Genomic DNA, 16964 nt, shown 5'->3' on the forward strand with positions numbered 1-16964 from the left:
CCACGTGTCAGTTTATCATCGTGCCACGTGGCAGTGTAATAGTTGTTTTCAATTTAGTACCCCAATTTAAATTTTTGGTTCAATTTAGTACCCCAATTTTTTAAAATCGTTCAATTTCGTCATCTTCCATTTGAGACCAAATTAGTAAATAAGCTTAATTACAACCTATATATACATGTTACAATAACTTTTTATAATATATATACATCAAATCATTTCACCTAAATACTTAAATTATTTTATTTTTTTCATTTTAACCTTTGTAATTTTTTATATATGAAATTTTTTACACTTGTAAAAAATAAAATAATTTGAATATTTAGGTGTAGTGATTTGATGTATAAATTCAAAACAATTATTTTAACATGTTTATATAAATTATAATGAAGCTTATTTACTAATTTGGTCTCAAATAGGAAAGGACGAAATTGGATCATTTTAAAAAATTTGGGTATTAAATTGAACCAAAAATTTAAATTGGGGTACTAAATTGAAAACAACTATTACACTGCCACGTGTCATGCTTGTAAGCTGCCGCGTGGCACGATGATAAACTGACACGTGGCAGTTTTTTAAACTTTTTGAAAAAAAAAATTAATTTTTTGAAAAAAAATTAAAATTTCATGGCTTGACACGTGTCCTGTACGGACACGGTGTTAACTCCAACTTAACGGAGAGGACCAAATTGAACCTCTTTAGAAAATTGGGATACCAAATTGAACATTCCTAAAATTCGGGTACCACATTGAACTTTTCGAAAAAGTTTGGGTACCAAATGTGTATTTATACCTTTTCAAAAAGAATAAAACAAAATAAAATAAGAAAAGTAAACAAAAATATTAAAATTTAAATTAAAAGTTTAAAGATAAAATTAAATAAAATAAAAAGGATAAAATAAAATAAAATAAAGCAAGATAAAACTAAATAAAAATTAAAAATGGGATGAAAGTAAAAGTAGGAATATATCTATATACAAATCAATGCTCACTTTTTCCTATTTTTCCCTTCTCCTAATTATTTTAAAGGAAATTTTTATTTCTTACTCGGACGAAATTGGGTGTTGACAGCTGCCCCTCTTTACTTAGATTTTACCGATAATATAAAAATTAACTTTTCATAATATCATAGTAAAAGATAAGTAAAGACAGAAACACTAATTTCGTTCGTGTTTTGATAAGGAAGAAGGTAAATAAAAACTGATTTAAAGAAATGTGAAGACCAAATCTAAGAAGAGGGCCAACATCCAGAAAAAGAAGTGGATTCAACCAAGTATTTTTCAGAAAGAAAGAAATCACTGACCATTCTATCAGAGCGGGTCATGATGTCAAACAAACTTTTAAAATTTTGTCTTCTTCTCTTTTTTTTATTTTTATTTTTTCAAATTTTTTTGAAATTATGTTGTTGTTTTTTTTTAAAGTAAGAATTTTTCTTTTTCTCCTTTTTTTTTTAATTTCGCTTCATCTTGAGATTTTTTTTATGTGCTTTCATGTTTTGAGACATTTTTTTTGGTTTTTTTTTTTTGAAATTTTATGTGTGAATTGGACCATTCCTAGGGAGAGGGTTTCTATGTAAAGAAATCGATAACCATTGCCTTGTAGAGGGTCTCGATGTAATCAAGAAATCAATGACCATTGCTTTGTAGAGGGCCTTGATGTGAAGGAATCGATGACCAATCCCACGGAGAGGGTCTCGATGCAATGTTGATTTGATCATTCCAAAGGAGCGGATCTACATCTGGAAGGATTCGATGACCATTACAAAGTAGAGGGTTTTGATCTGTCAAACGATTTAGCCAATCCTAAGGAGAAGGCATAGGAAACGATGACTACTCTCACGGCGAGGGTCTCGATACGACACATTGGATTTGACCATTCCAAAGGAGAGGGTCTTGATGTAAAGAAATCAATGACCATTGCCTCGCAGAGGGCCTCGATGCAACCAAGAAATCAATGACCATTGCTTCGCAAAGGGCCTTGATGTGAAGGAATCGATGACCAGTCCCACGGAGAGGGTCTCGATGCAATGTGGATTTGACCATTCCAAAGGAGGGGGTCCTTGTCCGAAAGGAAAAACCTGAGGTTTGATTTTGATGTATCGACAAACATCACATGAATGCTTAACATTGGCGAAACTTGTGCAAAACATTTGTCCTGACTGAACTTTTGAGTCCATTCTTGTAACATGATGAGATGCATGAATGCATGGATAAAATTCATGTGAAGCTTTTTTTTTTTTACGTGATGATGTAAAATGATGAGATGGATGTATGGGTAATATTCATGTGAAGCTTTTGTTTTTTTTTTTTTGTTTTTTTGTTTTTTTGTTTTTTTTTCAAAGATGCTCTTGTTTTGGAATTAGTTGTCAACGTTGTTGTCAAATCCAACGCATGTTCAAGTCACGTTTCTGATATTATGTTCAAGCAAAAATAGTGGGGAGTGGTGAAAGATCCTAGTGCACTTTGCAAAACTATGAGTTTAATTTCTTCCCTTTTTTTTTGCGCGTCATGCAAAACATACTAGCTCGAACTCACGAATGAATGAGGGATAGGAACCAATTTTGTAAGAGGCTGAACAATTGTTCAGGGGCAACATTACCGGTGGTCAGGTTAATACTCGAGAAGAAACATGCAAGGCTTAAAAATTGCCCCAGTTTTGTTGCGTTGGGCAAGAGCGTAGTTTGATGAGACGGAAAGGATTGCCCCAATTTGAATCTTTTCCTTAACTCATAGGCTGATGGGAAATTTTTCCTCCATTTTTTTTTGTCGTCAACCGTTTACTTTTGTCCACGAGTTAAGCTCATGAGAAGATCAAAACAAACATTCTTCAATCGATGTGGACTTTTCTTGGCTTGTAGCGTGGCTAGGGGTTAAGAGGTTTATGAAAGAAATGGTTTATAAGGCCCAAGTATGAGTTTGCAAGTATTAAGTTTGGAACAAGAATCATTTGCATGACACCCTGTAAGCCTTTCACTTGGAATTTCGGGGTATTCTATCATCTTTATTTTCACTTTTCTTTTCCTTTTTCACATCCTTCATGTCTTTTGCATTGTTATCCCTTTGTGATTTTTTTTGACATGCATTTCTAGATTTCTTTTTCATTGATCTGTTTGAACACCTCTTATGTGTTTCGAGTAACTTGACATGTTGATGATTCTTGTCCAGGGATACTGAAAGAAATTTTTATTTTGGCTCAAAGGGGGTGCAAATGGATATAGGAATTTTCCTTTAAATTTTGGTAGGGGAAGGAGGCCACATGTCATTTCAAAGTTTCTTCACTTTAATTTCACATGAGCTTAACTCCAAGCCAAAATTTGGCAGCATCTAACCCATTCCACTTTCATCTTCTTTTCTTCTCCCATATCACCTTTGTAGGTTTTTCGTTCTAACAAACAATCCCTTTTTGTTCTTCCCAACTTGTGGCTTTGGCCTATTGTTAGACAAGGTCAACTAAACAAAACCTGCCACAGTACACTCCTCTTTATTTCCTAGGGTAATCCTTTATTTTAGAGGGAAGTGAACGAATTGGGGGTTCGAGCAATATGAATGCAGATGCTTCAACAAGAGATGAACGCAAGTTATGCTTAAAGTGACAAACCATGGAAAGACTTTCCCTTCTCCCCACTTTTTGTATTTTCATTCCCTTTTTCTCCTCATTTTTTGAAAATGCCATACACTTGACAACTTTATTAACAACAAATTCCAAAATTGATTTCATTTTTTTCTTTTTTTTTATTATTTTACTTCCACGACACCCTTTAGAAGCGAGCCTGCTTTTAGAGATCATACCTGTGATGCCTCATTGGTATGTATATGGCTTTATTCGTCTTTTATCCTCTCTTTTTTTTAGATTATCTGTTACTTATTCTCTTTACGAGCTCAACATGACATCAATTGTTTCAAATTTATGGAGAAAACCAAATTGTATTTATTGAACGAAAAACAAAGCAGAGTACAACAAACTTTGGGTACAATGTCGGTATCCCCTAGTAGCGTATCCTATCAAGGAATCATCATGCATAAAATTTCTTGACCGCGTCAGAATTGACCGGTAACGGTAATTCCTCCCCATCCATCCTTGTGAGAATTAGTGCCCCACCAGAAAATGCTTTCTTCACCACATATGGGCCTTCATAATTTGGAGTCCACTTGCCCCTGTGATCCTTCTGTATAGGCAAGATCTTCTTCAAGACTAGCTCGCCTTCATGGAACTCTCTAGGGCGCACCCTCTTGTCGAACGTTTTTTTCATTCTTCTTTGGTATAACTGTCCGTGACACACTGTTGTTAGCCTCTTCTCCTCAATGAGGTTGAGCTGGTCAAACCGAGCTTGAATCCATTCAGCCTCTTCCAACTGGGTCTCCGTTAACACCCGTAGGGATGGAATTTCTACTTCAAAAGGTAGCACTGCCTCCATTTCGTATACCAGAGAGAAAGGCGTTGCCCTAGTCGATGTACGTACTGAAGTACGATACCCATGCAAAGCGAAAGGAAGTATCTCGTGCCAATCTTTATACGTAACCACCATTTTCTGTACAATTTTCTTGATGTTCTTATTAGCAGCCTCGACTGCCCTATTCATCTTTGGATGATAAGGAGAAGAATTATGATGTTGGATTTTAAATCCTTCACACAATTCAGTCATCATTTGATTGTTCAGGTTGGTGGCGTTATCAGTGATTATCTTGTTGGGCAATCTGTATCTGCAAATCAGCTCTCTTTTTATGAATTTAGTCACAATTTTTCTTGTCACATTGGCGTCAGAAGCAGCTTCTACCCATTTAGTGAAGTAATCAATGAAGTGACAATATATTGGCTCTTCGTGACTCTTCATTTGGATCATCGGCAGTACCCCATCTTGATTAACCTCGAACATCGATGACAAAGTAGCCAAGGCATCTGCCAACTGGTTATCTTCTCGCGGAATGTGTTGAAATTCAATGGAATCAAAATACTCCACCAACTCCATGATATAAGCTCTATAGGGAATCAACTTCGGATCCCTAGTTTCCCATTCCCCTTTTAATTGATGGATAACCAATGCTGAATCTCCATACACATTCAAAATTTTCGCCTTCGATTCAATTGCGGCTTGGATGCCCATAGCGCAAGCTTCATATTCAGCGATATTGTTCGTGCAATTAAAACACAGCCTTGCGGTCATTGGAATGTACTGATTCTCTGGAGATATCAGTATTGCCCCTATACCATGTCCCATGACGTTAGAAGCTCCATCGAATAATAACATCCATGTCTTTCCATTTTGCTCTTCCTGATCACCTTCAAATAAGGCCATGATGTCTTCATAGGGGAATTCAGGCTGCATTGACTGATAATCGTTAATGGGTTGTTGAGCCAGATATTCAGCCAGAGCACTACCCTTGATAGATTTCTGTGTGACATATATAATGTCGTATTCTGACAATAGCATCTGCCATCGAGCTATCCTTCCAGTTAAAGCGAGTTTTTCAAAAATATACTTGATGGGGTCCATCTTGGATATCAACCAGGTAGAATGACTCAACATATATTGTCTTAGACGATGGGCGGCCCATGCCAATGCGCAACAAGTTCGCTCTAAAAACGAGTATCGTCGTTCGCATTCTGTGAACTTCTTGCTCAGGTAGTATATGACATGCTCTTTTCTTCCAGTTTCATCATGCTGACCTAACACACAACCCATTGATTCGTCCAATATAGTCAAATACAAGATTAGTGGTTTCCCAGGTTTAGGTGGGCGTAAGACTAGAGGATCTTGAAGATATTGTTTAATTTTGTCGAAAGCAGCCTGACAGTCTTCATTCCACTTGACAGCCTGATTTTTACGCAATAGCTTGAATATTGGTTCACAGGTGGAAGTCAACTGGGAGATGAACCTAGCAATGTAGTTCAGTCTGCCCAAGAAACCTCGCACCTCCTTCTCCGTATTAGGAGTAGGCATTTCGATTATCGCGCGCATCTTGTCAGGATCAACCTCAATCCCCTTTTGATTGACAACGAAACCCAGCAACTTTCCGGATTTCACACCGAATGTGCATTTAGCCGGGTTTAGTTTAAGCTTGAACTTCCTCAATCTCTCGAACAATTTCTTCAGGTTGAGGATGTGTTTTGCTTCTGACTCGGACTTGGCGATCATATCATCTACGTAGACCTCAATTTCTTTGTGCATCATATCATGAAAAAGCGCCACCATGGCCCTTTGATAGGTTGCTCCGGCATTCTTGAGTCCGAAAGACATGACCTTATAGAAAAATGTCCCCCACAATGTGATAAATGTTGTCTTTTCCATATCTTCAGGTGCCATCTTGATCTGATTATATCCCGAGAAGCTGTCCATAAATGAAAATAGTGAGAATCTGGCTGTATTATCCACTAATGTGTCGATGTGAGGCAATGGAAAATTGTCCTTTAGACTCCTACGGTTCAAATCTTGATAGTCAACGCACATCCGAACTTTGCCATCCTTCTTAGGCACTGGTACAATATTTGCCACCCATTGAGGGTATTTTGCCACAGCTAGAAATCCAGCGTCAAATTGCTTTTGCACTTCTTCTTTGATCTTTAATGACATCTCTGGTTTCATTCTCCTTAGCTTTTGTCTAACTGGAGGACATTCCGGCTTGAGTGGAAGCTTATGTTGCACTATATCAGTATCTAAGCCAGACATGTCATTGTACGACCAAGCAAACACATCCCTAAATCCCTTTAGTAAAGCACATAATTCTTGTTTCACTTCTCTCTTCATACTAGTGCCAATTTTCACTTCTTTCTTCTCATCCTCCTCTCCTAGGTTAAGTGTTTCAACATCCTCTTGATGGGGTTTTATTTCCTTAGATTCTTGTTCCACTAATCTCATTAGTTCAGGGGAGGGTTCCGGATTCTCCTCATAATCACCTTCCATATTATCGACAGGGTACTCAAAATTAGGGATATCGATATTGTTATTTTCAAAACATTCATTGTCATATCTGCATTATTTGAATTTATAAACGATAAATAAACAAACGACAATGAAAAATGCAAAACAAAAAAAAAACGAAGGTAGCAAACACAAATTGATTATCACGTTGAGCATAAAGAAAAAGGTGTCAACCCGTTAAGTTATGAATCCTAGAGCTTCGGGCAAAGCAGTAGGATTAATTAAAAATATTACATTTTAACCAAATTAAACATCACATGTAGATCTAAAGTCTCCCAATTGTTGAGTGGTGCATCTGAAGTGTATGACTGCACAAAATTTGAGCTTTCTCGTTCATCTTCATCGTTGACAACTGCTATTTGGCTAGCGTTGATCCATCCGGCACTGTGGAAGCTCTCTTTCATATCGCAGATGCGGATCCTTTTTGACTCCTAATCTTTTCCCTGCATGCGAGCCAGATCGCGTTCTCTCCTTTCTTCCATCAGCCTCCTCTTGTCTTCTCGAGTAGGCTTGTATCCCAGGCCGTATCTATTCCTTTTCTCAGTGACCTCCAGGGGAAATATCAGTCCTTGCTTGTCCTTGCCTAGCCCTTTTCCGTATTCGTATCCCTCTTTTAGCATGATCTTGGCAGTCATAAGGGAGGCATGAGACAATTGTGGGTTCATCGGATATGGCTCTACATAGGTATTGCCCACAATTTCCAAGGACTGGAAAGCTGTCTCAAGGGCTTCTTCTGCTACTTCAATATATCGAGAAGACGAAGGTCCACTCACCAAAATATCTTCCTCTCCTGAAACTATCACTAGTTTATCACCCATGACATACTTCAACTTTTGGTGCAAGGTTGAAGGCACCACACCTGCTGAATGAATCCAAGGGCGGCCCAACAAGCAGCTGTATGCTGGGAGGATATCCATTAATTGGAAAGTTACTTGAAAGACGCACGACTCGATTTGGATTGGCAGTTCTACCTCTCCCATCACTTCTCTCTTGCTCCCATCAAAAGCCCTCACGATCATTGCGCTTGGTTTCATGTGAATACCTTCACACGGTAGCTTTCCCAATGTCGCTTTTCGCATTACATTCAAAGAATAACCGTTGTCGATTAATACTTGCGCCACAACATGATCCAGGCATTTCACAAAGACATGAAGGGCCTTGTTGTGTCCTCTCCCTTTAGTAGGTATCTCCTCGTCAGTAAAAGTGAGGTAGTTGTTAGCGGTGATGTTGCTAACAATTCCCTCAAAACTGTCCAGAGAAATGTTTTGTTCCACATGTGCTCCACTGAGTATCTTCATTAGTAGCTTTCTATGTGAGGTTGAATGCATGAGTAAATCCAAAAGAGAGATCCGAGCATGCATGCGATTCAGCTGCTCGACCACTTTATACTCGCTTTGTTGTATGAACTTCAAAAACTCACTAGCATCTTCATTAGATATTTCTCTCTTGTCATCTTTTCTCAGACCTTCATCGGTTTGTATCATCTTCATCTTCAAGAATTCTTTAGCATTTTTGGTCATCATCGATTCACTATTACTCACACCATCTTTCATCAAGATCGGAGGCGTGAATATTCGACCACTCCTAGTCATTCCACCAATACCCGAAATGTTTTCAACCACTGGCTCACCACTGGTAGGCTGACCTTCTATTCGCTGTTCCCCACCCGACACACATGCACCATATTTCCACGAGACAACTTTCTCACTCTTGTAAGGAAAAAAGGATGGTGCTTGGATAGTAATAGGTTGCCTTTCTTGCATTGCTAGTGTAGGGGTGGATCTGGTGAAATGAATCACCAATGGCTCTGGCAAAGTCACATCGGGTTTCCCGCCATCCTGTGCAAATACTTCCTCCTCCATACCCTCACGACATACTTGCACCAAATTTCTGTCGAGCAAATTTTGTAAAACATCCTCGAACTTGGTGCACTCATCGATTGAATGTTTAGCACCCGGATGGAATCCGCATTTTTCACTCAAGTTATATCCCCCTTTTAACAGACCCAATTTCAACAATTTCTCAAAAATAAACTGCTTGGAGCTCTGGATTTCACTCACATTCCTTACTAGCTTGTGTTCCCTATCCTCGACGACATTTGTCGAAGGATTCCCATGTCCAGAAAGAGGATTCGCTTCAACACTAGGTTTGTCTTCGTGAAACTTTACCCACCCTGAGTTGATTAAAGCTTTCACTTTGTGTTTGAGGGCTACACACTTCTCAGTAGAGTGTCCAACTCACCCTCCGTGATAATCACATTTAGCATTTGGATCATAATTCTTTAGGAACGGGGGTTGCATAGGCTTCATCAGACAAATTGCCACCAAGCGCTTTTGGAGAAGATGCGGTAACAATTCCGTATACGTCATAAGAATGGGAGTGAACTGAACAAAGTTCCTATCTTGATTCCTCCTCATATTGGTGTTTTGACCTACATTTCGGTTGAAACCTGAGTTAGGTTCGGTTTTCCAAGCATTATTCGGGGCATGCTGTGGTTGATAAAGATTTGACGCTTGATAAAACCCTTGTTGCTGAGGTGGTGTTTGATGAACAGACACTACATTGGCCACATAAGGAGGTTGGTTCAAGTGTGGTCGATAATTGTGAGTAGGAGCCCAACTTTCCCACACTGACATCATTGAGGCTGTGTGTGCTTCCACTTCCTTCTTCTTTCCTGGATGGAAATTGGGTTTCTTAGAAGTTGCAGCCGTGAACGGGCCATATGCAATTTTTCCACTCTTTAACCCGATTTCTATCCTTTCACCAATAATAATGATATCAGTGAAATTGGAAGACACATTCCCCAACATATGCTCATAAAATGGTGATTCCAGTGTGTTTACAAACGTCGCCACCATCTCTTTATCAAGTAGTGGTGGCTCAACCTGAGCAGCCAACTCTCTCCACCGTTGTGCATATTCCTTGAAGGACTCAATATCCTTCTTAGCCATATTTTGCAATTGCAATCTATCCGGCGCGCTATCCATGTTGTACTTATACTGCTTCACAAAAGCGTCTGCCAAATCCATCCAAGAATGAATTCGAGATGGCTCCAAGTGTGTATACCAATTTAGCGCAACACCAGCCAAATTATCTTGGAAGCAATGTATCAACAACTTGTCATCATAGGCATAAGCAACCATCTTTCTACCGTACATTGTCAGATGGCTTTTAGGACACGTGGTACCCTGATACTTTTCAAATTCTGGGACCTTGAACTTATGTGGTATCATCACACCAGGAACCAAGCTTAATCTTGCAACATCGCCGAACCCATAACTTCCACCACCTTCAATGGCTCGAACCCTCTCTTCAAGGATCTCAAGCTTACTCTTAGCCCCATCAATACCGGTGGACACTACCTGGGCCGTAGCGTGCGGTATGACCTTAGCCAAAGCATCTTCGTCAACAGTTATGTTTGGAGACTTTGGTGCTACAGTCACCCTTGGTTCTACGAATGTGACTGTCTCTTTCATTCCTACTCCCGTCATGGGTGTCGTGGCTAATATCGGCCCTTGAGTATTGATCGGTAGTGTATTGTTAGTCATAGGAAAAGAAAAGGAAGTTTGCTCTGCCTCTGAATACTCTCCAACGGGTGGAATGTACCCCGGAGGCAGACCGTACATTGGGAATGGGATTGACATGCCCTGTGCGTTCTGGACTTCATATCGTGGAACCTGAGGGTGAACATTTTCCTCAATCCATGCAGAGGAAGCTTCTCCCGAAGCCTTCAGCGACTTTAAGGCCTCCAGGATCTGGCCCACTTGATCCTTCAGCTGGTTAATGTCGGCCTTCACAACTTCATGAGCCTCTTCCCAGTCTTCCATGCTTCTGTGGTTAGCTCGTGTGCGATAAGGGTGTCGCGGAAATTTTGCTGTTGTATTTGCTTTTGCTCTATTATTTTTATTAAATGAAATGAATTATGAAAAATGAAAAAAAGTGAAAATGAATGCAAAAATTTATCTTAGCCAGAAATTTTAAAGCTGTGAGAACCTTGAGGTAAACATATCATAGAAATTAACATGAAACTTAGTCCATCACATATTGTCAAAACTTCCCGATCATCCACAAGTCTTTTACATCCATTACACGAGAAAAGAAAGAAAAATTATTCTCTAGCCCTGGCTATCATGTTCTTCATCTCCCTTATCAATTCCTTACAATGACTAAAGGACGCCTCAATTTCCCTAGGCGGATTAAATATCGGTAGTGCAGCCTCTGCTTCAGCTAATAATTGCGGAATATCCTCGATTGCTCCATTTGCCAAGGAAGCCAGCTGTGAGAAACATCTCCTCCAATGTTCCATGGCCATTTCCTGCTCAACTGAGTATTCATTCATTCGACTTATCACCTCTTAATGTTCCTTTTCCAATTCAGCTTTGTGCCAACGTTCTTCATCCATCTTCATCTCATAGGTCGACACCATCTCCTTCGTCTGTCGTTCAAACTCACTAATCCTAACTTGAGCGTTGTGCAACCGCTTTAGTGCTTCGGTCTTCTCTCTCTTAAATTCGTCACACAATTGATCCCTTTGGCGCTTAGATGTCGCCGCCGCATCTCCCTTGATTTTAATGCGGTATTGGCTGCAGCCAAGTCCTGTTTAACCCTGAAAGCATGATCTCGTTCTTCTCTTTGTTTCCTAAGAATCCCTTCATATGCTTTTGTCATTTCCTCTTTATCACGTCTCAGATCCACATACTCGTGTCGAAGACTTTGAAGTTCATTAATTAATTTGACATTTTTGAGTTTCATCTTCTCCATTTCTTCTTTCAACCCCTTCATTTCTTCGGACTCAGCAGGTTCTGACCGCTCAGGAGCAGAAGAGTCTGATTTGAAAGGTAACTTGATCGCGTTAACCCTTTCCAGAATCCATCATCGATAAGATATCTTCTCGTCGATTACCTATGGCCTTAGGTCTTTTTCTACGCGCAGGACCTCGCCCTAAGCACTCCTAATTCGTCGAATTAGATCGAGGGAAATTCCTTCTTCATCATAAGTCCAAACAGCAACTAAAGATTCTGGAGTTGGGGAGCTCTTCATCGGACACCCAAATTGTCGTTGAGCCAAGACAGGGTTATAATTCACGCAACTTCTAGTGCCTATTAAGGGGACGTTAGGGAAAATCCCACAAGAAATGACACGTGACTTCGGTAACCCCGGGACACACCATCTAATTCTTCCCCCATTCAAACTCGCACAAAACTGGGCCCATTCCTTCGCCCCCCGAATTTCAATGCCGCCAGGTGGTAATTCTCCAATAAGACATTCGACATTCAATGTACCTAGACGAATTTGGGATATAAACCACACGTACAACACAGGCACACAGCATAGCATCTTCTTCCTCTTGAGTGTGTGGCATAGGTTCAAGCTCCCATACACATCAGCTAGAACCGCCGTGACTGGACTTTCTGAATGAATCTTGTAGGCAACAAACACATCGAGGGCGGCTTGATCAACAAAATTCTCCATGTTAGGGAAGAGTATGACTCCATAAAGTGTGAGAGCCAACACATCCATGAACGTCTCCCCCATTTCTTTTTCCGCCAAACGACGCAGAAGCCCTTCTAAATATCCTTGAGGGATCCCCTTCGAGTTGCCCTTGGAGACCATCTTACCCTTCAGCTCGGTAGGGTGTACCTTCAAGATTCCAGCCAACGTAGAGATAGATGCATGTTGCTCTGAATGTCTGTAAGGGACTTTATCTTCCACTGACAAGCCCAAAATTTGTTCGAACTCTTCTATTATTGGTGCCAATTGAAAATCCTGGAAGGTGAAACATCTGAGTGGCGGATCATAATATTGAGCCAGAGCAGTGACTGCCGATGCTTGGACTTCCACATTCAGCAACCTCAATAAGTTCCCATGCCGCTTCTTGAAAGCATTCTTCTATATAGTCTTCATTTGTTGCACTATTTCCCTTAAACCACTCAAATTACTGTCTATAACTCTGATAGGTAGCTTCTTCTTCAAGGTATCTGACCCTAAATTTCCCCCGACTCGAAATTCCATGTTAATTTCTCTTGTTTCTCACAAATTCAATCACGACCTTAAAATCTCTGACCTAGAATCACAAAAAATGTTGACATGTTATGACAGGGTACATGTTATGCCTGAACAAATAATCAAAATGCATGTACAACGATGCCATAAAAGAATGTACAACTGCATGAATTTATCGCAAATCGAAATAAAATGAGAAAGGCGAGATGAGAATTAAGGTAATGCCTCCCTTTGTGCCTTAATAGAGGTTTGGCGCCTAATGGTTCTACGCTAAATTACATGCCTCACCAGGATTGTTTCTTAATACTTAAAGATCAAGGTCACTAGAGCTATGGCCCACTTCCTAGCATTTCCCACAACAGTTGGTAGACAATAAGATGCGGGAGTACCAACGAAGCAAACAAACTCTAGCTGGGATTCTCACAACGACCACTTGGGAAGTACATCCACTGTGGCATTGCTACACAATCCCCTTTAATTCTAAGTTAGACAGACCCGGGTGTAGGGCCCCACTCATGTAATGTGCAATGTGTGTGTGTGAAGGGAGAATGATGCATACCCAAATCCCCACCTGCAAAACAGACAGAAAACTTCCCAGGCAAATATTGCAATTTCAAAATATTATCAAAATAGGCAAAGTAATTCAAAATACAATTAATCTAAGAAGCAAATATATACAAGCACATATGAAGACAAGAATACACAAATAAAAGAAAGGGAGAAAGAAAACATTAGGAAAATCACATCAAGTTTGAATTTCTAATTAAGTGGCTTGACTCTCTGATATTTCCCCAGTGGAGTCGCCATCTGTCGCAACCAGAATCGCGACGGGACGACGAACCAAAAAAATAGAAAACGAGTTTGAAAAAGAGATTTGGAATCGTCACCATAGTTATTCTGGAAAACTATGGAAAACCATAAAGATAAGACAAGTCTGCGAAAAACCAGATTCTGGATCCGAGAGTCGGTTACGCGTAAGGAAGGTGTTAGCACCCTACAGCGCCCGCCCGAGGGCGGTACCTTTAATTAAAAATGCAAAGTTGACGTGATTTTTAAAATGTTAATTTTCCCCAAAATTAATAAGACAATAATGCTAAAAAGAAACAAAAAATATTTTTTAAAATTTTTTGGGCCCGACAAGGATTGACCTTGGTCCTACGTATTCTCATTCAAAATGAGAAATCAGGGTTACGTAGTTCTTTAAAAAAGACTTTTGTTTGAGAATGTTGATATTTTGTATTTTGAATTTTTTTGGTGCTTTTGAGATTATTTGAAAATACGTGTCACACAACGCGGGCGGTCAGACAAACACTAAAAGAGAAAGAAAACTATTTTTGGTATTTTTTGAAAATAAGTGTCACGTGGTGCGAGCGACCGGACAGACACAATAAAACGAAAATAAATAATAATAATGAAAAAGTAAATAAATATAAAGAAACAAATTAATTAAGAAGGATGAAAGTGGAAAACAAAACACGAGGGTACATGAGTAATTAGTGAGAGGTACATGAAGTAAATGAGGTGTCTTTATTAAAAGTGGGGATAAAAATAAAACAAGTCTAAACTAGGAATAATACACAAATGAGTAGTGGAGTTAGTGAACTTAGGGATGCAGGAAGTAGTTACTAGAGGTGTGTGTAGTGAAACATAGGTTGCAATCAGTGACAACAAAGGGTCAAAAACAGGCCCAAAACAAACAAGGGATCTGGGAGTGTGCAGAGATTAAAAATGGGGGTGCGACAGAGAGAAATACACAACAAAAATAAAACAAATGAGTGGAGGTGCACAGATTAAAAAGGGGGGTGCGACAGAGAAAAATACACAACAAAAACAAAACAAATGAGTGGAGGTGCACAGGTTAAAAAAAGGGGGTACACGAAGAGTTCCTAAAGTAAAAGGGGGTGTGAGAAAAAAGGATGGAGGTGCGGCAAGCTGAAGTGGGCTGATTCATTTTTCCTAAGACACATTAAAACCTGATTAACCTAATGTTTTATCTATGCTCATGCATCTCTTCTTCCCATCACCGCACACCACACCGTCAGTGCCGCCACCGCACTTCCCACCACCGACGAGAGGCCACGCCGTCGACGCCAATCACCATCGGCAGTGTCGCCGGCGAGAACCAAACCCCCCTGAGTCGCTTCTCTTCCTTGCTTCTTCTTTCGCGCGCGAGGCTCCTTCGTCGCACCTCCGTAGCCAACTAAGACCTGCCGCCACCTTACCGGCCACCACGATCGGGACACGCGAGCACTATGGAAGCTCAACCTCCGGCCTTCGCGACCCAGATCGTCACCGCCGCGCCCTAACCCTTTCATTCTTCTTCTTGCGCGAGACAGATGCTCAAGCCTTGCTCCCTCTCTTCTCAGGCTCGACTCGCGCTGCTCTCGCGACACCCAGGGTCGCTGCGATTTGTGCGCGTTTTCCGTTCAAAGCTCCGAACCGCCGGCGGCCTCGCCGCCGACGATGGTTTCTACTCCTTTGTTCATCTTTGTGCTATGATTGGATGTGACTGATCGGAGAAAATGAGACTGGAATGGGGTTTTGATTCGGTGTGAATGGAGATTGCAGAACAATGAGTGGTTTACAAATGTATGTGACTCTGGTTATTTGCTTGTATGTTTTATTTGCAGGTTGAAATTGTGGTGATATGAATTTGAGGTGGTGGTTCTATGAGTGCGGCGGGAAGGTGGTGATAACGGGAAGGATTGGTGTTTGTGTGTATTTGGCTGCCTTTGGGAAATGGAGACGGCATGGATAAATGGAGGTAATCTGTGGCTATCGGGTTCGGTTGGGAAGTTTCTGTGAAGGTTAGAAGATAAAGTTGGTCTATGTGTGTACAGGCGGAGGAGAGGAGAATAGAATGGTGAAGGCGGAGGAGAGGAGAATAGAACGGTGAAGGAGGATGGAGTGTATTACGTGACATTGATGTTAGTCGTTGTAGTTGGACCAAAAGAGCACAACAGAACAACACAACAGACATCATATTCGGTCATTTAACCATGCACAACAAGTCACATACATTTTCAGTTCATTTTCCATGGCAGCGATACTTACCTCTTGATGCTCCTTCACTCGTGCAACCCTTTCTCTTTTCACTGTGGCTTTGTCTTGTTCTCCCAAACCTCTGCGATCTCCCCCAACTCTCCTTTTTTCGTTTTCCTTTTTTTCTTTCAAACTATATGAACTGTATTTTTGAAATGGTATCTTCTCCCCCCGTGAGTGAGCTGCCCCTTGTGCCAAAGTCTCCCTTTTTCAAATGGTTTGACCGTTGTTCTTACCATGCTAGTTTTCTCTTTCTCTCATATTCGGGCCAAAAGTGAGATGCAGGTTGGCTTCTGCCATTCCACCGGCGCTGCCACGCAGTGATACACCTCCCCACCATTTCCTTTCTCATGCCAAGTCTCAAAAGTGCAGAGAAGGCGCACCATTGACTTTCATTTTACTTTTTCTCATTTTAATTATTTTCACTTTTTTTTATATTTTTTCAAAAAGAATAAAATAAAATAAAATAAGAAAAGTAAACAAAAATATTAAAATTTAAATTAAAAGTTTAAAGATAAAATTAAATAAAATAAAGCAAGATAAAATTAAATAAAAATTAAAAATGGGATGAAAGTAATAGGAATATATCTATATACAAATCAATGCTCACTTTTTCCTATTTTTCCCTTCTCCTAATTATTTTAAAGGAAATTTTTATTTCTTACCCGGAAGAAATTGGGTGTTGACAATGTTATAATACCTAATTTACCTACAATTTCAAATCAGGATGTAATTATATGTAAGTAAATCGTAATTTTCTTGTAGTGATTGTTCTTGTAGGTAAATCACACTTATTATTATTATTGTTGTTGTTGTTACTTGCTTTCATATTACTTGTAATCAACTTAAAACTACCTTTCTTTCTCCCCTTGGTCTACATATGATTGAATACAAATTCTTTCTTTCTCCCCTTAGTCTACATATGATTGAATACAAATTGATTTTGTGAGACAAATTGAAGTGTCTTGAAAATGTTTTACTATTATTATTTTTCTTAATTTCTTATA

General features: G+C 39.8%; 2 protein-coding genes across 2 annotated transcripts; both read right to left on the reverse strand.

The window, feature by feature from the left end:
• Window positions 1-4008: 4008 nt before the first annotated feature.
• LOC114187554 lies at window positions 4009-10739 on the reverse strand. Its single transcript, XM_028075834.1, has 3 exons — window positions 9170-10739; window positions 7360-9085; window positions 4009-6961 (listed from the first exon to the last, which is right to left on the reverse strand). Exons 1-3 carry the CDS (start codon window positions 10737-10739, stop codon window positions 4009-4011), a joined length of 6249 nt encoding a protein of 2082 aa, XP_027931635.1.
• A 1114-nt stretch (window positions 10740-11853) lies between these two features.
• On the reverse strand, window positions 11854-12924 carry LOC114187564. Its single transcript, XM_028075843.1, has 2 exons — window positions 12852-12924; window positions 11854-12746 (listed from the first exon to the last, which is right to left on the reverse strand). The coding sequence occupies exons 1-2, from the start codon at window positions 12922-12924 to the stop codon at window positions 11854-11856; spliced, it is 966 nt and encodes a 321-aa protein (XP_027931644.1).
• Window positions 12925-16964: the final 4040 nt, after the last annotated feature.

The sequence above is a fragment of the Vigna unguiculata genome, chromosome 1, assembly GCF_004118075.2.
Source record: "Vigna unguiculata cultivar IT97K-499-35 chromosome 1, ASM411807v1, whole genome shotgun sequence".
NCBI lineage: Eukaryota > Viridiplantae > Streptophyta > Magnoliopsida > Fabales > Fabaceae > Vigna > Vigna unguiculata.

Excerpts from the sequence above, each read along its gene's own strand:
- LOC114187564 (XM_028075843.1), bottom strand. The coding sequence starts at position 12,924 with ATGGAATTTCGAGTCGGGGGAAATTTAGGGTCAGATACCTTGAAGAAG. Across the intron at positions 12,747-12,851 it reads ACCTATCAGAGTTATAGACA|TCCAAGCATCGGCAGTCACT; the intron begins GTAATTTGAGTG and ends TGAATGTGGAAG.
- LOC114187554 (XM_028075834.1), bottom strand. The coding sequence starts at position 10,739 with ATGGAAGACTGGGAAGAGGCTCATGAAGTTGTGAAGGCCGACATTAAC. Across the intron at positions 9,086-9,169 it reads TTATGATCCAAATGCTAAAT|GGTGGGTAAAGTTTCACGAA; the intron begins GTGATTATCACG and ends TAATCAACTCAG. Across the intron at positions 6,962-7,359 it reads GAACGCGATCTGGCTCGCAT|ATATGACAATGAATGTTTTG; the intron begins GCAGGGAAAAGA and ends CAAATAATGCAG.